Consider the following 20064-nt stretch of genomic DNA (forward strand, 5'->3'; position numbering starts at 1 on the left):
TAAAAAATGGACAACATTAAGAGACATTTTTAGCAAAGACATAGTGAATTTGGTAACTTGCTTCTCAATAATCAAAAAGAATTGATGACATTAGTCACCTGTAATCAAAATTAAACGTACAATAAAACATTTTGAAGTGATTTTAAACGGAATCTGAGCTTATAAATTTGTCCAGTTATAAACAACTTGGATTCTTGAACAAAAAAGAAAACATTTTTTCCCATAGATATGTGGTTATATTCAGTTTTGTTAGAATATTATGAGAAAATAATAAAAAGGCAGTTCACCAAAAGTGATAAATTTTTCAATCAAGCCATCAAACAATTGCCCAAAGAATATAAAATCTTTTTAACAATATCTAAGATCAATTGACTCAAATTTGGAAAAACACAACTACTTTTCTTCAGCTTAAGATGAGTAGTGCAACATCAAAGACACTGCCCAATTAATACTGGGGGTCTGCTTTGTCTCAAAAGACTTCCAAATTTATGAAGAAATGTTGTCAATTTATGGCATGAAAAGCTAACCTCATAGTTTAAATATTTAAAAAAAATTTATATCTGTCAAAGAATAATTTCAGCTATATTTGAAAAAATTAAATCCTATCCTGATGGATGGTACTTCAGCCACATTAGGTTTAAAAAAATCTGGATTTAACGTAATTTTAAAACAAGAGACATGTTTCATTGCTTCATTCTACTGTACAATACTCATGTTCAGTTCTCTAGAACAGATTCCTGAAGAGTGGCATGGAGACCACTGCTAAATCATTCAGTAAATATTTGCAAATGCTATGGATCAACGCCAGACAACGGAACTCTTAAAAGAAATAGAATACGATACATTTAACGATCTGTGTTCTTTGCCAATACTTGCTGGTTAAGTCATGCAGGAAATATACAAAGATTTATTGTATTGTTAAGTCCAATTCAAGATGTCATTAAAACAAACAAACAAAAAATGCTTCCCAAATATTCAATAATTAAAGACAAAAAAATGGCAGAGTAATTTATATTTTCTCATTGATATCAGACTACGTGTATATGGGCTTAATTTGAACCTCCTAAAAAGAAAAAAAAAAGGAAATACTGATTTGTAACCTAGCTAAACAGGCACAAAATTTTGTGTTGAAATTGAAACCTTTCAGAGTACAATACAATAAAAATAATTTTACATTTTTCTAACATAAATCAACTTTAAGAAAAATTTGAAGAATGACTTACTGATATTGATAAATTTATAGTTGCTAATAAATTTATGCAATACCCTTTTGAATTAATGTTAAAAATATGACTTAAAGGTTGGTAAATTTATTTAATTTGGACAGAGGGAGTTTTGAAATTGATATGCTATTGCTTCAAAGTCAGATCAGATCTTCTAAAAAGAAGAATCAAGTTATGTCAATGTTCATGCATATATATTAAAAGAAAATAATTTCTGGTACTTGATTAATTTATTGGGATTTTAGGTATGTTTGGAATTATTAGGGTATGTGATTCTACTTTTTCAATTGAAAATTTTATGCAATCTAATAGAGATCAAGTATTTCTAATAAAAATTTTGCATCCAAATTGAGATATACTTTATAAAATACATATTGGATTTACAAAATTTAGCACAAAAAATATAAACTATCTCAATATCTCAATCAATCAATATATTGCTTACATATTAAAATGATAACATTTTGGGTATTTTCATTCAAATATAAAATATATTAAAATTAATTTCATCTGTTTAAATATGACCCCTAGAAAGTTTTAAATTACATATGTGGCTCAAGTGTCAATTCTATTGAGCAGCACTGGTATATATCCAGAAACAGAGTTAAGTTATAAAATATTTTATGGTTCAACACTTGGAAATAATGCCAAATTGTTTCCCAAAGTCTCCTGACATCAGCATCAACATCACCAGAGAACATGGTAAAAGGCAAATTCCCAGGCCCCTGAGGTGTACTGAATCAGAAACTCTGGAGCTGTGGCCCAGCAATCTGTATCGCCAAGTGATACAAACTCAACTTTGAGAAATTACTGGCGTAGCGTACTTAGAAAAGACTTTAAAATACTCTGAACTTAGAAGAAATATGCCATTTTGGAAAGGGAAGTCCTGTCTTTGTTAAGTTACAGTCATATTATTGAATGTTTGCATCATCTACAAATCTTGGAGACAAAGATAGGCTTTTATAGCCTCCTGGTAGTGACAGCCATGCCTCTGGTAAAAGATACTGAAAGCCACCTTTGACAACCTAGTCACCCCATTGCAGAAGAAAAGACTCAAGCTTCAGAGTCAGACTTAAACCTAAATTCCAAAGCCAGCACTTATTAGCTGTGAACTCTTAAAAGATCTTTTACCTCCTGAAGCTTTGGTTTTCTCCACTATAAAATGGGAATTATAGCACATACCTCAAAATATGGTTGCGAGGATTAACAAGGTTCACACAAAGTGCTAGACACAGAGAAGGGACTCTGTAAATAACAGCCTTGTAAAACAAAAGCTTTGATCAGGGGCACATGGCTAGTGAATAAGGGCCATATTATCCTAGGCTTTTTTGGAAATGATCCTTTGTAAAGTACATTCCCTAGTAAAGCAACTATATTTTCCATACTTGGAAAACAAAATGGAAGCAATTGTGAGCCCCAATTTGGGCAGATCTCAGAAAGAGCCTTAAGACTCCATGTTTTAGGGATTCTGTATTATAATCTAACTCTACTCTGCCCATCAGGTTAGCCCATAGCCCCTTGGTTATATAAATTAACTGGAACTATTTCTGATCAAGATGGAGCAACAAGGCCCAGATTTAACCTTCTGCCTAAAACAACTAAAAAAATAGACAAGATGTATGAGAGTGGCACTCAAGGCATTGGACACAGGCAATAAAGAACAGTGATCCCTGAAGGATGGGAAACAAGAAAGGTAAGCCCTATCCACTTACTGCCTGAAGAGAGATTTTAGGCTGTGCCTGAGGCAGAGTTCTAGAGAGGAGAGAGCTACACAGAGAGAACTCTGGAGATGTGTAGAGACTTCCCTTCAAGTGCTCAGCAGAGTACTGATTATCACATACATGTGAGGAAACAGGCTCACGTGGCGAAAGAACCATGAAAAAGCATTAGAGACCACAGTCCTTAGAGATTACACAGAGGTGGGAACAGTGCCTGTTTCTATCTGCCAGAGAGGAAAATCTCATCATTCAGGAGCATTGGTTAGAGTACAAAGGTGAGTCTTACTTCAATAAGAGTAAGATTAGATTAAATACAGCTCTGGTCCTACCTAACAATACTTAAAATCAAGCTTAAAAGGATCAAATTGCTTGTTTCCCAGTAATTTAAGCACACCCCAGGACAAAGATCAGGAATATTTATTGGAATACAAAAAAATCCAGCCTGAACAAGGTAAAATTCAAAATAACTGACATTCAATCAAAAAATTACCAGGCATTCAAAGAAGCAGAAAAATATGACCCATAATGAAAAGAAAAACCAATCAACTGAAACGACTGAGAAATGATAGAGTTAGTAGACAAGGACATTGAAACAATTATTATGACATTTCATATGTTCAGAAGCTAGAGGGAAGATATGTTAAGTGAAGATATGGAAAATATAAAAAAAAAAGACCAAGTTAAACTTTTAGAGATGAAAACTACATTGAAATGAAAAATGCATTGGGTGGGATTAACAAGGGATTATACATTTCAGAAGAAAAGATTAGTGAGCTTCAAGGAAAAGCAATAGAAACTAACCAAAATGAAACACAGAAAAAAGACTGGAAAAAAATTAACAGGGCATCAGTGCATTGTGGGGTAATATCAAGTGATTAAATAAACCTATAATTGGAATCTCCAAAGGAGAAGTGGATGGGGGCCAAAAAAATTTGAGAAATAATGGTTGAAAATTTCTAAACTTGATGAAAACAAAGCTCACAGATCCTAAACAAACAAACAAATACTTTAAATGCAAGAAAGATGAAGAAAACTACACTAGGTCTCATAATCAAATTTCTCAAAAATCAATGATAAAGAGAAAATTTTAAAAACAGACAGACGGACTTCCCTGGTGGTGCAGTGGTTAAGAATCTGCCTGCTAATGCAGGGGACTTGGATTCAATCCCTGGTCCGGGAAGATCCCACATGTTGTAGAGCAACTAAGCCCATGTGCCACAACTACTGAGCCTGCGCTCTAGAGCCTATGAGCCACAACTACTGAAGCCCATGAGCCCTAGAGCCCATGGGCCACAACTACTGAGCCCATGTGCCGCAACTACTGAAGCCCACGTGCCTAGAGCCTATGCTCTGCAACCGCAGTGAGAAGCCTGCTCACCACAACAAAGAGTAGTCCCCACTGGTCACAACTAGAGAAAAGCCAGCACGCAGCAATGAAGACCCAACACAGTCAATAAAATTAATTAATTAATTAATTAATTTAAAAAACAGAAAAAAGACACATTGTATATAGAAGAAAAAGAGTGAATGTTTTCTTTAAGATCATGAACAAGATTAGGATGTCTAATCTTACTGCTTCTATTCAACTTTTTACTGGAGGTTCTATTCAGTGCAATAATGTAGAAAAGAAGAAAAGAAAGGCATCCACACTGGAAAGGTAGAAGAAAAGAAATGAAAGGCATCCACACTGGTAAGGAAAAAGTAAAACTGTCATTACTCACAGGACATAACTGTCTATGTTAAATATCTGATAGAATCTATGAAAAAGCCACTAGAAGTAATAAGTGAGTTTAGCAAGGTTGTAGAACACAAGGTTGATATAAAAAAAACTGTATTTCTATATACTAGCAACAAACTATTGGAAATTTAAATTTAAAATGCACTACCATTAATAACAGCATAAAAATATGAAATATGAAATATATAGGGATATATCTGACAAAAGATGTGCAAGACCTGCACACTGAAAACTACAAAACATTGCTGAGCGACATTAAAGAAGACCTAAGTAAATGGAGAAAAATGCCGTGTTAATGAGTTGGAAGACACAATATTGTTAAGATGTCAATTCTCCTTAAATTGATTTCTAATTCAATGCAATGCCAATCAAATCACCAGCAGGCATTTTTTGGTAGAAATTGACAAGCTGATTCTAAAATTTATATGGAAATGCAAAGGACCTAGAAATGCCAAAACAATTTCCAAAAAAGAACAAAGTTGGATGGATAATATTACCTGATTTCCAGATTTATTATAAAGCTATAGTTATCCAAATAGTGTTGTATTGGCATAAATATATACACAAAATATCAATGGAATAAAAGAGTCCAGAAATAGATCCACACATATATGACCAATTATTTTTCAACAAAGTTGCAGAGACAATTCAACAATTGCATATCCACAGGCAAAAAAATCAACCACCGTGACCACCATCAACAGAAAGACTTTAATCCTTATCCCACACCATACACAAAAATTAAATAAAAAAATCATAGTCCCAAATCTAAGAAAACATAAGAGAAAATCTTTGTGACCTTGGGTGAAGCAAATATTTCTCAGATGTGACACTAAAAGCACTATCCATAAAATAAAAAATTGACGAACTGGACTTCATCAAAATTTAAAACTTCTGCACTTTGAAAGGCACTGTAGAGAGAATGAAAAAAACAAATCACACACCACAAGAAAATATTTTCAAATCATGTATATGATAAAGGACTTGTATTCAGAATGTATAAAAACTCTACACAATAATATATTAAAAAACCAGCCCAATAAAAACTGGGCAAAAGATTTGAACAATAGTTAAGATGATCTATGGGTAAAATAAGCACATGAAAAAATGCTCAACAGCATCAGTCAATAGGGAAATGAAAATTAAAACCACACCTAATGAAATAAAGAAGACTGATCATACCAAGTTCTTGAGGATATAGAACAACTGGATTGCTCACACACTGCAGGTGGGAATGTAAAATGGGACAACTAGTTTGAAAAACAGTTTGACAATTTCTTACAAAGTTTAACATACACCCACCACATAGCCCAGCCACTTCATTTCTAGATATTTATCCAAGAGAAATGCATATGTCCACACATAGACCTGTACACAAGTGACCAAAGCAGCTTTGACTGTAATCCCTAAAAAATGGAAAAGACCCAAATGTCTATCAACAAGTGGGTAGATAAACAGTGAACAAAGTATTGTATATCCATACAACAAAATATTACTCAGTAATAGAAGCAACGAATATTGACACACACTATAACATGAATAAATCCCAAATTAATTATTCTGGCTGAAAGAAACCAGATCCCTTCCCTCCCCCAACATAGTGCATTCTGAATAATTCCATTTATATAAAAAGCTAGAAAAAATAAACTAATCTTCAGTGATAGCATATCAGTGGTTGCCTGGGGACACGAGGGCAGGGAAGGGCAGGAAGGAGAGATTACAAACGTTTACGAGGAAGCTTTGGGGGTGATTGATATGTTTGTCATCTTAATTTTGGTAATGGTTTTCGTGGGTGTATACAAATGCCAAAACTTATCAAATTTTATACTTTAAATACATGCGGTTTATTATATGTCAATTATATTTCAATGATGCTGTTAACTTTTAAAATTGATTTAAATTGAGTATAATTAAAAGTCCAGTTCATCAGTTACATTAATCACAGTTCAAGTTTTTAATTGCCACATGCAGCTCGGGGCTACCATTGTGGACAGTAAATGTGTAGGCCATTTTCATCACTGCTCAGAGTACTACTGGAAACAGCTGATCTAATACATTAAAAAAAGCATCTGTTCCTTTCATTCCTCCTCCATCCACCTACCCCAAACTTCAAAAATGGGAATAAGCGTGGCACTGATATACAAATTACAGGAGAGTTTTTAAAAGCAGATTTTACTAAGTTTAGTGTAACTTTAATGTGAAATACACCTTCTATTCATAAACATATATAGCACACTATTTCCTCATTTAGGCATCACAGCTTCTATGGCTTACATTTAATTAGTTTCTTCCATAGCTCAAGTTGAAGGCAATTTTAAACTAAATGACGTGGAAAAAATGAAACAGACCACACTGTCTTCGAATGTACTTTCTTCTTGTAAGCAAAGTGGTTATAGCTAAAATATAACTCCTGAAAGAGAATATAAATTTTTTCATATACTTAGATATTTTATGAGTTAGTCTGAAATACGTAGCATGTTTCAGAATACGCCACATAATGCAACTAAATTTTCCTATGTAAAAGAACCAAGCATATAACTCACAATAAATATAATCAGAAGTTTCAACTATAAGAACAGATATAAAAAGAGAAGAGAAGACGATGGTATATACGGTAATGTTTCACATTCAAGAAACAGTTCATAAAATTAGGACAGAGAAGTTGTTAAACTTAGTATCCTTACTGATGCTTTTTTCCTTCCATCCCTATAGCTTTCAGTTTTGAGAGGGGTGATTTTATTCAAAAAGACTCAAACTCTCTTTTCTGCCTCCCCCCACCCCCACCCCACCCCTCCTTGTAGCCCATAGACTTGGGAGGCAGAGTCTATGTTTGCTCTGTGTTTTTGTTTCAATATACAGAACTCAGGGCTGGGATCTTCAACCATCCCTGTTCCAAAGCCTGATACACAAACCCTTTATGCACAGTTTGATGTCTGAGTCATCTCTGTCTTAGAAATGGATACAGAAAAAGGCAATTGGGGCTGGCGGGGAGAGGAAAGGCTGGTGGCCAGCGCAGACCAATCAAGCAAGACAGCCCCCAAACAGTGTACTGTAGTAGATAAGCAAGAAGTATAAAAATAGAACCCAAGTCCCTCTGTTGTTTGCAGAAGCAGAACTCACAAGCCAGTTTCACTTACTTTTTTACACCGACAGAGCCATTTTCCTTGTTTTCCATGTCAACAGATAGCATGGGGAGGCTGCAGGGTTCCTTTACTTCAGCAACTAATCAATAAGGGAGAAAAGCTTGTGTTTAATTCTTAGAAAGTGAGAGAAGACTATATATTCTGAATCGGAAACATAATGGTCCCTTTTACGGCCTCACACCAGTTCACGTATGTTTGCTTAAATCTCCAGTTCCCTCAGCGATTGGAGAGATGTGATTAAACCTAAAGAATTGGAGGAGACGGATTGGGGTGCTTTCATCTGTACTGGCACTCCCTGCCTTGACAATAAGCATTTGCAAATGAAATTGAATCCTCGTTCAAAACAAGTGCTGTGTGAACTGGCATAGCTTCCTCCGGGTGCCAGGCTCTCACTTAAGACACTGCAACTCATAAATGAGTCAAAGTCGAGAAAAACAATCCCCCTATTCCTCCCCTTCCCACCAAGGGCTGTGATTTCTTTTTTTCTTACTGTATTTGTTTTTTTTTGTCCACTCCCACTGCTCCTCTATTTTTTCATTGTGATGCAAAAGAGCACTTAAAGCTTTTGTCAGCAAGTATTCCCCTACCTCACATATTCTCAATAAAAACCTCAAAAACCTGTCTTTGAGATGGCCATGCTATGGTAAAGCTGGAAGCTCACAAAAATGTCAGATAGCCCTTAGCACAGAAAGGTGGTGCTGGGGTGTGTGTGTGTGTGTGTGTGTGTGTAAGAGAGGCTAGGCAGCTCGTTAGATTTATGTAAAAATCATCAAAACATTCAAGGAGATATAGTAGCATCCATCACTTTGCCTTTTTGTTTAGTAGGAAGAGGACTGAAAAAAACAAAATCCTTCCACAATTAATATGCAATTAGGAAGATGAAAAAGCTATGAACAAAACTGATGGAAAAAAGAAAAAGAAAAACTAGTTCTGAAACGTGCTTGTTCTTCTACAGCTGAAGCCATAAATTAAATACATTTCCTCTCAAATCACTTTATACTTCGGCACTCTTTCCCTAGGGATTACTCTAACATGACAAGTGCATCATTTAGTATATTCACAAGATTTTATCACTGTTCAAGAAGTAGATGATTAACAAATAATACTGTGTGGGATAATCTTCACGGCTGATATATACACGCACGCGCGCACACACACACACACACACACACACACACAAACTTCCAGTTGCTAAACCACTTAGATCATTCATAGAGAAATCCAACATTTAATAGAGATATTAACATACATCCACACACCGTCACAGAGTAGACAGAGGCTAGTGCTGCTTGCTCCACGCCAAAAGAATGATTTCACTTCAGTTGGAAACTGTTACACATTCACCATTTTCTAAGCATCTCAGAAACAAAACAAAACAAAACAAAACACTCACAATGATACTCTGCAACACCACACTACATTGTCTTATTATTATTATTTTCTTTTCTGTGGAAGAGCAAAAAGAAAACCTACCTAGAAGCAACTAAAACATGTCATTTTTTATAGGCTTATCAAGAACAGCCAAAGAAACCCCAATGTTTTCTTTCACAAAGTAGGCTGGCAAAGGAATTCAATAAGGAGGTACAATTTGACACAGTGAAATAAAACCAGGCTGGCTCTCAGCCAACATGACGTTAGGAATCACACACAAGCTGCACCAACTGCCTTCTAGTTCATGGCTGACTTTTTAAAGCTACAGTGTGCCTGTTCACTTTTGCTAACTACCTTCAGCACAATTAGTGGAAGTGAATGAATCAGGAGTCCCCAGACTGCAGAATTCTCCCTGCACCTGTCTTGTTCAAAGAAAAACAAGCTGTATCAAGAGCCTCTTATTTTCTCCCTGCCCTTCGTTATTTCTGCATCATATGTCTTTGCTGTTGTTCTGAGCATGAATGCCATGTGTCAAGCTATTTCTTTTTCTTCCCTGTGGGAGAAAAAACAAGAGAAAATGGGAGAAAGCCTAGTGCTTATGGGCTATACCTAGTGAACACCCAGAAGCTGCAGTCCTGTGTTACTCTTTCTTCCTAGTAGAGACTCACCGAAAAGTTCGCAAGGCGGGCTTTTAAGTAATCTCTTTGTGAGAATAAGGAAAGCACTGCCCAGCTGAAAATCCTTTTACTTCATTATGCAGGAAGTAACATATTTCAGAGAGGATGCAAAGTAGATGACCAGATCTCCTGAGAACGCCCACATTCTTTAATTTTGGCATTCATCCCACCAGATGAAGTCAGCAAAAAATTCAAAATAAAACAAACCTTATTCTGCAAAACAAAAACAATTAGTCTGGGAGGTTTCATTTTAACTGTTTATCCCAGTTGCGTAAAAAGCATAATTCAACAAATTCAACACTTATTTTCTATAAGCACCTGGTACTATATTAGTTACATAAAAAAAGATCTTGTGCCAACCCCCCAATTCATAGTATCTTCCACCACCATCCTAAGTCCCAGTTCTGGAAAGTGGGAGGTAGAGTAGAGGCTGGGTGTGATCTTTTGATTAAGTTGCCCTAGTCAATCTCACAGTTCTCTTGCTTGGCTGGGAAGTACTGCTCAAGGGAAACATTCCCATTCCATGAGTGCTGTACATACACTAGAAAAATAAATGGTTGTCACTGAAATAAACACCAGTCAATATCTGCACACTTTTAGGTCAAGATGTCAACAAAACCTCTCAAGGTAGGAGAGAGAATACAGGTTCCCAAGAAGGATCCTAGAAAAAGTCATCTGCTACTGTAATACTGTATAGACTTCAGACAGAACTGAGGGAAAGCTGCTGGTCTCCCTTTTCTTTAGTAATTTTTAAGGATACTAGAAGATCAGCAACTATGATCTAAATTTGCAACCTGAAATTCAAAGTCAATTTTTCCCCTTACTTATTGCAGAAATTATATTAGAAATTTTCAACTTCTTGAAAGATCGATAAGAAAAATTTCAAGTGCTCTCTCTCTGCCCGTCTTTGCAATTGCCCCCTTGAAAGAGCAAATAATAATAATTTAGGAAAGAATTCTAAATGTTCTTGTATTTTTTGAGTACCATTTTCTTGAGCATGGCTCAAACAGGTGGATTTTTTGTTTGTTTGTTTGTTTTACCACCACTGATCAAAATGAAGAACTTTTCTAGAGACAGAGCACTCTTTCACCAACAGATTCCATAATGCTTTTGGACTTGATCTGAAATTTCTAAACTGTTTTCCAACTAAATTCAAATGGAAGGGGGCTGGGCTGTGAGTCCTGGGGGCAAGGGATAGACAAGAAGGTGTCCTGACAGCACTGTCATGTCACTGCTTAGAAAAAAATCAGGTTCTTGAAAGGAGAGAGGTAAAGAATATGTAGTTATACTGACTCTTCCTTAGACACACTCACAGGAGTAAGGATTCTGTGAAGTTTCTCCAAGAATTTCTTCCTACATATAGAAAAGAACATCCGTTTCTGTCGTCTGCTGTGATCAAAAGTTTGCCTGTTAGACAAGGGTATGGGTTGCAGAAGGTGTTGTGAAAAATCAATCCCATTTTATAAAAAATGAGCCACAAATTCTGACAACAGGAGGTCTCAGTCATCAGCTAGTTTCTAACTTTGGAATAAACTGACATTTTGTGGGTATAAGTATATATACTAGTACTCAAACACTTCACTCCCTCCAACAAACTGATATTAACCCTCTTCTCTAATAAAACCTATCTGTATTTGCGTGTAGTACGGTGTCTGATGTGCATGTAGTACGGTGTCTGATGTGTGTGTAGTGCGCAGCATAAGTGTAGTGCGTATGATGAGTGTACGTGTATGCTGTGTAATGTACGGGTGTTGTATGTGCAGTATATGTGTGTTTGTGGTATGTGTAGTGTGTGGTATTTGTGTGCTTGCAGAATGGGTGTGCACGGTGTCTGTGTGTGTATGTGCAGTGTGTAAGCCTAGAGTAAGAGAGAGACAGATGCAAACCAACAAGACCTTCTGATCCAGGATATCATGGGATGTGCTAAGATAACGTCGGAGATCCTCGTGCTGGGATTCTGAGCAGAACTTCCGGGGACACTTGGGAAAGGGCTCAGATAGGAGGGAAGATGGGTTGCAAAGGACGGGAAACTGGTGCCTCGATTGGCTTATTTTATTGATCAGCACTCTTCGCCCAGAGAGCCAGTGCCCTCCCAGAGAAACCACCCGCCCTGCCTCGCCTGCAGGAATCAGCCCGCAGGCACATCCAGGCCACATCGCAGAGCAGACCTGGGTGCACAGGGCTGCAGAAGTAATCTCTAGAAGTCGCCCGAGGGCAGGGCCGAGCTCAACGGGTCCCCCAGGGCGTCTCAAGGGAAAATGAGGAGGGCCTGGAGAGGCGGCGGTGGAGGCAGAACAGAGGGCAGCAGAGGACGTGCCAGAGACCCTCTTGGACCAAAGGTGCCGTCCCATCGCCAAACGACTCGCTTGTGGCACTGGTGACAGAGGGGAAAGTTTCTGGCTAAGACTTTCAAGAAGAAACCGTTCGTCTTTGAGACTGGGGACTCGTCTTTGGAAAAGAAGTAGGGGAGGTGTGGCGCTCGCTGTGCGCCCAGCCGAGACGTGCCGCCTCCTGGTGCCATCCTGAGAGCTCTGCCCCGCAGCCCCCGGTGAGCCGCAGCTCTCCGCGGGGCCGGGGACGTTTCTACCCCCGGTTCCACTCCAGGGCGACAGAGTCCACGCTCGGGGGTGCAACAAGCTGCAGGAGCACCGGACACACAGCAGAGACGAGGCACGGCAGGGCGGTTTTTATTACGGCTTTCTTCGTTTCCTTCCATCCTGGAGAGGGGGGGAAGATGGGTGCGTTCCCAGTGCCCTCGCAGCACGAGCGGATCACTTACCTCCCCGCATGGCCGGCGCCGGGAGGCTTTCCCCCGCGCGGAGCTCGCCGGCCGCCACGCGCCCAGCCCCAGAGCAGCCGGCGGGGCGCGCGGGGCACGCCGGGACTTGTAGTCTCCGCCGGGCGGCGGGCGGGCGAGGTGGGGGTCCAAGGACTGGGGAGGCTAGGAAGCCGAGAGGCCCGGAAGGGACGGGACAGGCACGGGGGCTTGAGGAGGTGAGGGAAGACATTTGCGAGAACTTAAAACCTCCTAGGAGCTGGAGGTGGGAAACACTTCTAGAGAGACTTTTAAGTTGGGGGTTTTCATTTTAAGACCATTTTTCTTTCTGTCTTACTCGCATGTGGCAACTCTGATGAAGTTTTTAGCTGGGTTTTGGCAGTTATGCCAAGTAGAGATTTCCCGGGCCAAGTCCATATTATTTAGGGCCTGGCTCCCCCTTCACCCTGAACACACACATGGCCTTCTCAGCTTGGAACACCTATTCTGTGGCTCACTAAGTTGAAGCCCTGGGAATGCAAAGGGAGAGTGAATAATTGCACCTTACATTTGTAGAGCACGCTACAGTTTACAAAGCACTTTTTACTTGCTTGTTCATTATATTGGAACCATAAAGCAACACTGAGTTACGCAGAGAAAAACTCAAGATGCAGGGAGTTTTTTGTTTTTGCACCTGCTGCGGTTGGAGTTCCCCCTCCTCCCTTGGCCTACGCAATTCTTTTCCTTCTCCACCCCTTCTCTAAGCAGCTGGGAAGAAAAGTGGGGAGAAGGAGGCTGTGTCAGATGTGGTGGGCTCAGTGAAAGAGGGGAGCCTGCTGTGAAGGACTTCCTTGAAATAGCTGGTAATAAATCTTTACTAAATATGGAAATAAGTAAAATCAAAATGAAGAACCTATGGACTGGAAGAATGGAGTGGGAAGAAAAAGGCAGATGGGCCAGATGTAGAGACTGAATAGGAGGTTGTGATTAGGCTAGAGACAATATGAGAAAGTTGTATCCAAAAAATAAAAATTAAAAAAAGCAAAAACAGGGATTTTTAGAAGCCAGATAGACATAGAATCCTGGTGTTGTCACTTTGGAGCTAGTTCTGTGATCTTAGGTAAGTTATTAGCCTCCCCAAACCTCTTTTTCCTCATCTTTAAAATTTAAATAATAATAACTCCTACTATAAATAATGAATAGTTCCTATTTTGTCATGTGGCTGTGCAGATTAAAAGAAGTGAGAAGCTCTTAGTATAATACCTGGCATATAATGAACACTCAATTAAACATTATAATTAAACTTTATAATTGAGTGCTTATTATATGCCAGGCACTATGCTAAGTATAAATAACTATTTATAAATACTAATAAATATTATTATTGTCTGCAGTAATTCCTTTTGTGGAAGTATCAAAAGATAAATTGAAGAAGTACCAGTTAGGAGGCTGTGACAATATTCTAAGTTATAAGTGATGATAGTTTGAACTAGTGTTAAAAAGGAAGCAGATATGAGATACTTCAGGGAGCAAGTGGACAGAGTGGTACAATCATATGGATGTGAGATTGAGGAGTAGGGATCAAAGATGGCTGTCATTTCTAGATTAAGTGGATGATGTCATTCACATAAATAGGTACAACTGATGGAATAACAGTTTTTGGAAGAAGATGACTGATTTTGGACATGTATAACTGGAGGCTTTCTGTGTCTGAATGACAAAGTGACAGTTGGAAGTGTGACTTTGGATATACTGTGTAGAAATAGAACTGAGAGTTAATGACTTAGGAGAGGTAGTTGGCGATCATGTGGAGGGGAAAAAGGAAGGGCAGCAGAAGCGGGCAGGAGCCAGCGACGAGTTAGACGATGACATCAGGCAGGAATTGGGGGAGGGGAAAGGGAAAGCTGCAGGAAAGAGAAGTGAGGAGGAGCTTGTCAACAGGTCAGATGCCATAGTGAAGTGGCCAATGACAACAGAAAAGAGGCTGCTGGACTTAAAGATCAAGATCTGTTGGGATGGAAGTACCTCCAGGAGTTGGTTTGGAAATTTACCAGAGTGATTTTGTTTGTCCTGGTGATTGTGGATGGGGAACTACTGGACTGCATAATAGTTGATGGGGCCAAAGACACTAGACATCTTGCAAGGCCCAGCACAGTCCTGCCCAGCAAAGAATTGTCCCACATCCTGTGTGACTTGACTGTCCCACTGCTCATTCATGTAGATGAAAACCTGTTTATGTTTACCTGAACCTAGAATCTATTTTACTTATAAACATAAGCGGCACGGGCTCTAGGTGCATGGGCTTCGGTAGTTGCAGCACATGGGCTCAGTAGTTGTGGCTCATGGGCTCTAGAGTGCAGGCTTGGTAGTTATGGCAGATGGGCTTAGTTGCTCTGCAGCATGTGGGATCTTACCAGACCAGTGATCGAACCCATGTCCCTTGCATTGGCAGGCAGATTCTTAACCACTGTGCTACCAGGGAAGTCCCTAGTAGTAACTATTGTTAGCTATATCCTTTGCCATTTTAAAGTGACTCTGTTTGTCCCACTTAATCAGTTTTTAGAAGAGTTTATTTTATTTTACTTGAAATTACTTTAGTTAGGTATTTTTATTTTTATTTTTTTACATCTTTATTGGATTATAATTGCTTTACAACATTGTGTTAGTTTCTGCTGTACAACAAAGTGAATCAGCTATGTGTATACATATATCCTCATCTCCCCTCCCTTTTGAGCCTCCCTCCTACGCTCCCCATCCCACCCCTCTATGTTGTCACAAAGCAATGAGCTGATCTCCCTGTGCTATATGGCAGCTTCCCACTAGCTATCTATTTTATACATGGTAGTGTATATCTGTATATGCTATTTTCTCAATTCGTCCTAGCCTCCACTTCCCGCTGCTATGTCCACAAGTCCATTCTCTACATCTGCATCTCTATTCCTGCCCTGCCACTAGGTTCATTAGTACCATTTTTCTAGATTCCGTATATATGTATTAATAAATGGTATTTGTTTTTCTCTTTCTGACTTACTTCACTTTGTATGACAGTCTCTAGGTCAATCCATGTGTCTGCAGATGACTTCAGTTAGGTATGTTTAATCTTATCTGTTATGTTTGGTTCCATTTTGAATCCTTATCGTTTCTTTGTTTTCTCTTTGTTTTGCTTTATGAACTGTGTCTTTGTTTTTATTTTGGTTTGGTTTTATTTTTATCTTCCTCTGTGTATTAGTTATCTATTGCTGTGTAACAAACTACCCCAAAACTTAGCAGCTTAAAACAATACATATTTTTTACTTTCTGTGAGTCAAGAATCTTGGTATGGCTTTAGCTGAGTCCCTTGCTTCAGGGTTTTCACTGCTCCAGTTTTCATACACATTGAACTGGGCTTCATTCTCAGCTGAAGGCTTGACTTGGGGTGCACTTGCTTTCACGCTCACCCCTGTGGTGGTTGTCAGGATTTAGTTCCGCATGGGCTCTTGAGAGCCTCAGTTTCCTGCCATGTGGGCTTCTCCGTGGGGCAGTTCATAACATGAAAGCAAGCGTGAATTGCTTTATGAAAGCAAGCATGTGAGAAGAATCAGAGAAAGAATGTAAGCAAGACAGAAGTCACAGTCTTTTATAGCCTAATTTCAGCATCACTTCTGAATGAATCCATCATTTTGCCACATTTTCTTTGTTATAGTCCTGTCATTATGTTCAGCCTATACATAAGGGCATGAATACCAGGAGGTGGGGACTACTGGGAACCCCTTTCGAAGGCTACTTACCACACTCTGGCAATTTGGAAGTTGTAAAGTGTATTAAATAGTATGCTTACATTTATATTTCTCACTTTACCTTAGAAATGAAATGATGGGAGATGATGAAATTAATCTACACAGACTGTCTTCTTCTCTTCCCTTTTTCTATTAGTTTGGAGAGCAAATATGATTCTTCTTTAAGTATATTATCATCGAAACATTCTTTACATTATGTAATTTTTCTTTTAAGCATTATAACAATTATATTTAATCTTTATGGCTTAGAATACTGGGTTATTTAAATATAATATACATAAATATACATAATTTATGTATAAATAGATTCAAAGCTCATTGCCAAGCCTTTTGTACCCCTTGGCTTTCTCATTCATGAATTCATTATTGTTACTCATCTATTCATTATCTTGAATATTTTTCCTGATAAGTTTTTCAGAACTGCATAAGTGTTATGTTTCTTGAGTTCTTGCATATTTGAGAATTTCTTTCTCTTATCGTTACACATGGAAGGTAGTTAGACCAGGTATAGAATTCTTTTTCCCCTTCAATATTCGTTCAGCACTTTTCCATTTTCTTCTAGCATCTAACATTGCTTGGAATCTGTCTCATTTCTTTGTTTTTGAAGATGACCTTTTTCGCTCTGCCTAGATGATTGTAGAAATTTTTTTCAATCCTTGAAGTTCTAAAAAAAAAGCTTTTACTAAATTTTCTTGGAATGTGGTGAACGCTTTCAAAGTGTACTTTTAAGACCTGCTTTATTTCAGAAAATTCTTCTATTAAATAAGTTTTTACAGTTCCATTTATTCATTCAAATCTTCAAAGACAACAGTCATTCATATGTCACTTCTCCATTGTCTGTTGTCCATGTCTTTCATCTTCTCTGTGATCACCTTCATTCTATGTCATGGTCTGCTAAATTCTATGTGATTTTTTTTTTCAATAGCTTGCCATCCATGTTTGGTTTTCTTCAGTTTAAGTTCTACTCCTTGGTGCTTTTAGTGTGATTTTCAGTGATTTATTTTCTTTTCCTTGTTTGTTTCCTCTGCTTTTCCAGATTTCTTTTACTTTCTACTATTGCATGGGTCCCATGGTACTTTTTTGGGCTTTTTTTATTTTTTAATCATTGAAGGAATTAAGTGAGCTCTAATTTATTGCTCAAGAGTAAAGCGAGTCATTGTCTTGCCTCCCTCTCCCTGTTTACCTGTGTACTCTTTGAATCATCCACTTAAAATGTAAACTGGACTATAGAATGTTGATGGCTCATAATCTTGGATCAGTCGTTCAGTGATGGATCAGCTGGAACAATAGGAAAATCTGCTGTGAATGAGAAGGAGAGAGAAAGAAAGAGAGAGGCAGAGGGAGAGAGAGGGAGATTTACTTATTTCTTTTTTTTTTTCTTCTACCTTTTACCTACATTTTTAAACAAAGTATTCAAGTGATTTGTAATAATATAAGAAGGAATTTAAGAAATTATTTAACATCCAAATGAAAATAAAATATCAACACCAGAGGAGAAATAAAAATACAGATATGTGGCTGCAGCATCCTACAAAGTTATTAAAATTAAGTTATGGCTGAATTTTTAAGCTCCCTGGCAACCAAAGCAAGAAAAAAATCCATATAATTAGATATATGATTCCCAATGACTCTAAAAGAAATCCTACAAGTTAATCAGAGGGAAAATCTTTATAACACTGAGTACGGGGGAAAAAAAATCAAATGGGGCAGGGCTTTTTTTTTTATTCCTATTTATTTAAATATTTATTTTGTTTTTGGCTGCGTTGGGTCTTCTTTGCTGCGTGTGGGCTTTCTCTAGTTGCGGAGAGCAGGGAGCTACTCTTTGTTCTGGTTCGTGGGCTTCTCATTGTGGTGGCTTCTCGTTGCAGAGCACGGGCTCTAGGTGCATGGGCTTCAGTAGTTGTGGCATGTGGGCTCAATAGTTGTGGCTCTTGGGCTCTAGAGCGCAGGCTCAGTAGTTGTGGCCCACGGGCTTAGTTGCTCCTTGGCATGTGGGATCTTCCCAGCCCAGGGCTTGAACCCGTGTCCCTTGCATTGGCAGGCAGATTCTTAACCACTGCACCGCCAAGGAAGCCTGGTGCAGGGTTCTTAATGAATTTGGTTGGTAAATACAATCATGACACTCTTTAACCTATTTCTTATAGCATTGCTTAATGAAAAGTGAAAATGGTGCATTCAAAATAGTCCAAAGAAAACCAGTTCCTATGGTTCTAAAACAGTATGATCCAAGCCTGTTTGGAAGATAAAATTTTCTCTTTGAAGGAGTAAATGCTGATATTGGCATGAATTGTGTCCCCACAAAAGATATGTTGAAGTCCTAACCTCCAGTACCTTAGAACGTGATTTATTTGGAAATAGAATATTTGCAGGTGTAATTAGTCATCTGGAGTAGGTCCTCCTGGAGTAGGAGGAGGGCCCTAGTCCTGTGAGACTGGTATCCTTGTAAAAAGAAGTAAGACACAGGGAGATGCTATGTGAAGACACAGACACACACAGAGGGAAGAGGGACGTAAAGATTGGAGTTGTGCTGCCTCAAGCCAAGGAATGCCTGGGGCTACAAGAAGCTGTAAGAGGCAAGGAAAGAACCTCCTCAAGACACACCAGAGGGTACTTGACTCTCCCAACACTTGATGTCAGACTTCTGGCCTCCAGATTATAAGAGAATACATTTCTTTTGTTTAAACAGTTTGTGGTAATTTATCATGGCAGCCTTAAGAAACTAATACAGATAAACTGCATTTCTCTCAGCAATGTTTTATTTATTTAACTTATTTTATTGAAGTATAGTTGATTTACAATATTGTGTAAATTTCTGCTGTACAGCAAAGTGATTCAGTTATACATATATATATATATATATTTTCATATTCCTTTCCATTATGGTTTATTGTAGGATATTGAATGCAGTTCCCTGTGCTATACAGTAAGACCTTGTTGTTTATCCATCCTGTATGTAATAGTTTGCATCTGCTAATCCCAAACTCCCAATCCATCCCTCCCCCATACTTCCACCCTTGGCAACCACAAACCTGTTCTCTGTATCTGTGAATCCATTTCTGTTTCGAAGATAAGCTCATTCAACAATGTTTTATAAGTGTTAATTCTCTCAATCAAGATTTGATATGTGTTGTATGGTCAGGCCACCCAAGATGACTGTTCTTTTGCTCTCTGTGCATCCCCTGCTCAACAAGTTCCTGCTTCACCTTTACCCTACTCGCAAGACTGACCTTCCCTCTCAGTGCTAGAGCCTAATCAGTAAATGCCTATGTAGTTGCTCCTGGCTCCAGCTGGCAATTGTTCTAATCTTTAGATCAGAACTATCTCCACTTTGATAGCTTATCAAAGGGGTGGTGAGGGGTGTGTTCCTCTGCAGGTTTCCCTGGTAACCAGTGAACCAACCTGACGTCAATTCCCCCTGTAACTGGTAACTTCTCTCCCCTTGCCACTTTAGACATGTAAGATCTTGTATCCATGAAACCACTGATGTCTCTGTCACTGACTCCAGGCTCTTTCTTTGGTTGTGAGGCTGGGCAAGTACAGGACTTATAGGCCTGTGGAGTGCAGCCCAACATTTGGACAGTAGAAGGTTTGATAAGGGACTAATGCAGCTTTTATGTGTTGACACTGAGGTTGGATCCATATACTTTAAAAGAAAAACCTGTA

The 20064-nt window shown here is 38.5% G+C and overlaps 1 protein-coding gene across 1 annotated transcript in view; it reads right to left on the bottom strand.

Annotated features, from left to right (window-relative positions):
- Positions 1–12727, bottom strand: part of SAMD13 (sterile alpha motif domain containing 13) — a 39564-nt gene extending 26837 nt beyond the window's left edge. The window contains exons 1-2 of the mRNA XM_057702748.1: positions 12650–12727; positions 7817–7901 (exon numbers count right to left, since the gene is read on the bottom strand). Of these exons, the coding sequence (XP_057558731.1) occupies positions 7817–7901; positions 12650–12659 (95 nt within the window). The 5' untranslated portion in view covers positions 12660–12727. The remainder of the gene's footprint in view (positions 1–7816; positions 7902–12649) is intronic.
- Positions 12728–20064: the final 7337 nt, after the last annotated feature.

Source organism: Hippopotamus amphibius, chromosome 1 (assembly GCF_030028045.1).
Source record: "Hippopotamus amphibius kiboko isolate mHipAmp2 chromosome 1, mHipAmp2.hap2, whole genome shotgun sequence".
Taxonomy (NCBI): Eukaryota; Metazoa; Chordata; class Mammalia; order Artiodactyla; family Hippopotamidae; genus Hippopotamus; species Hippopotamus amphibius.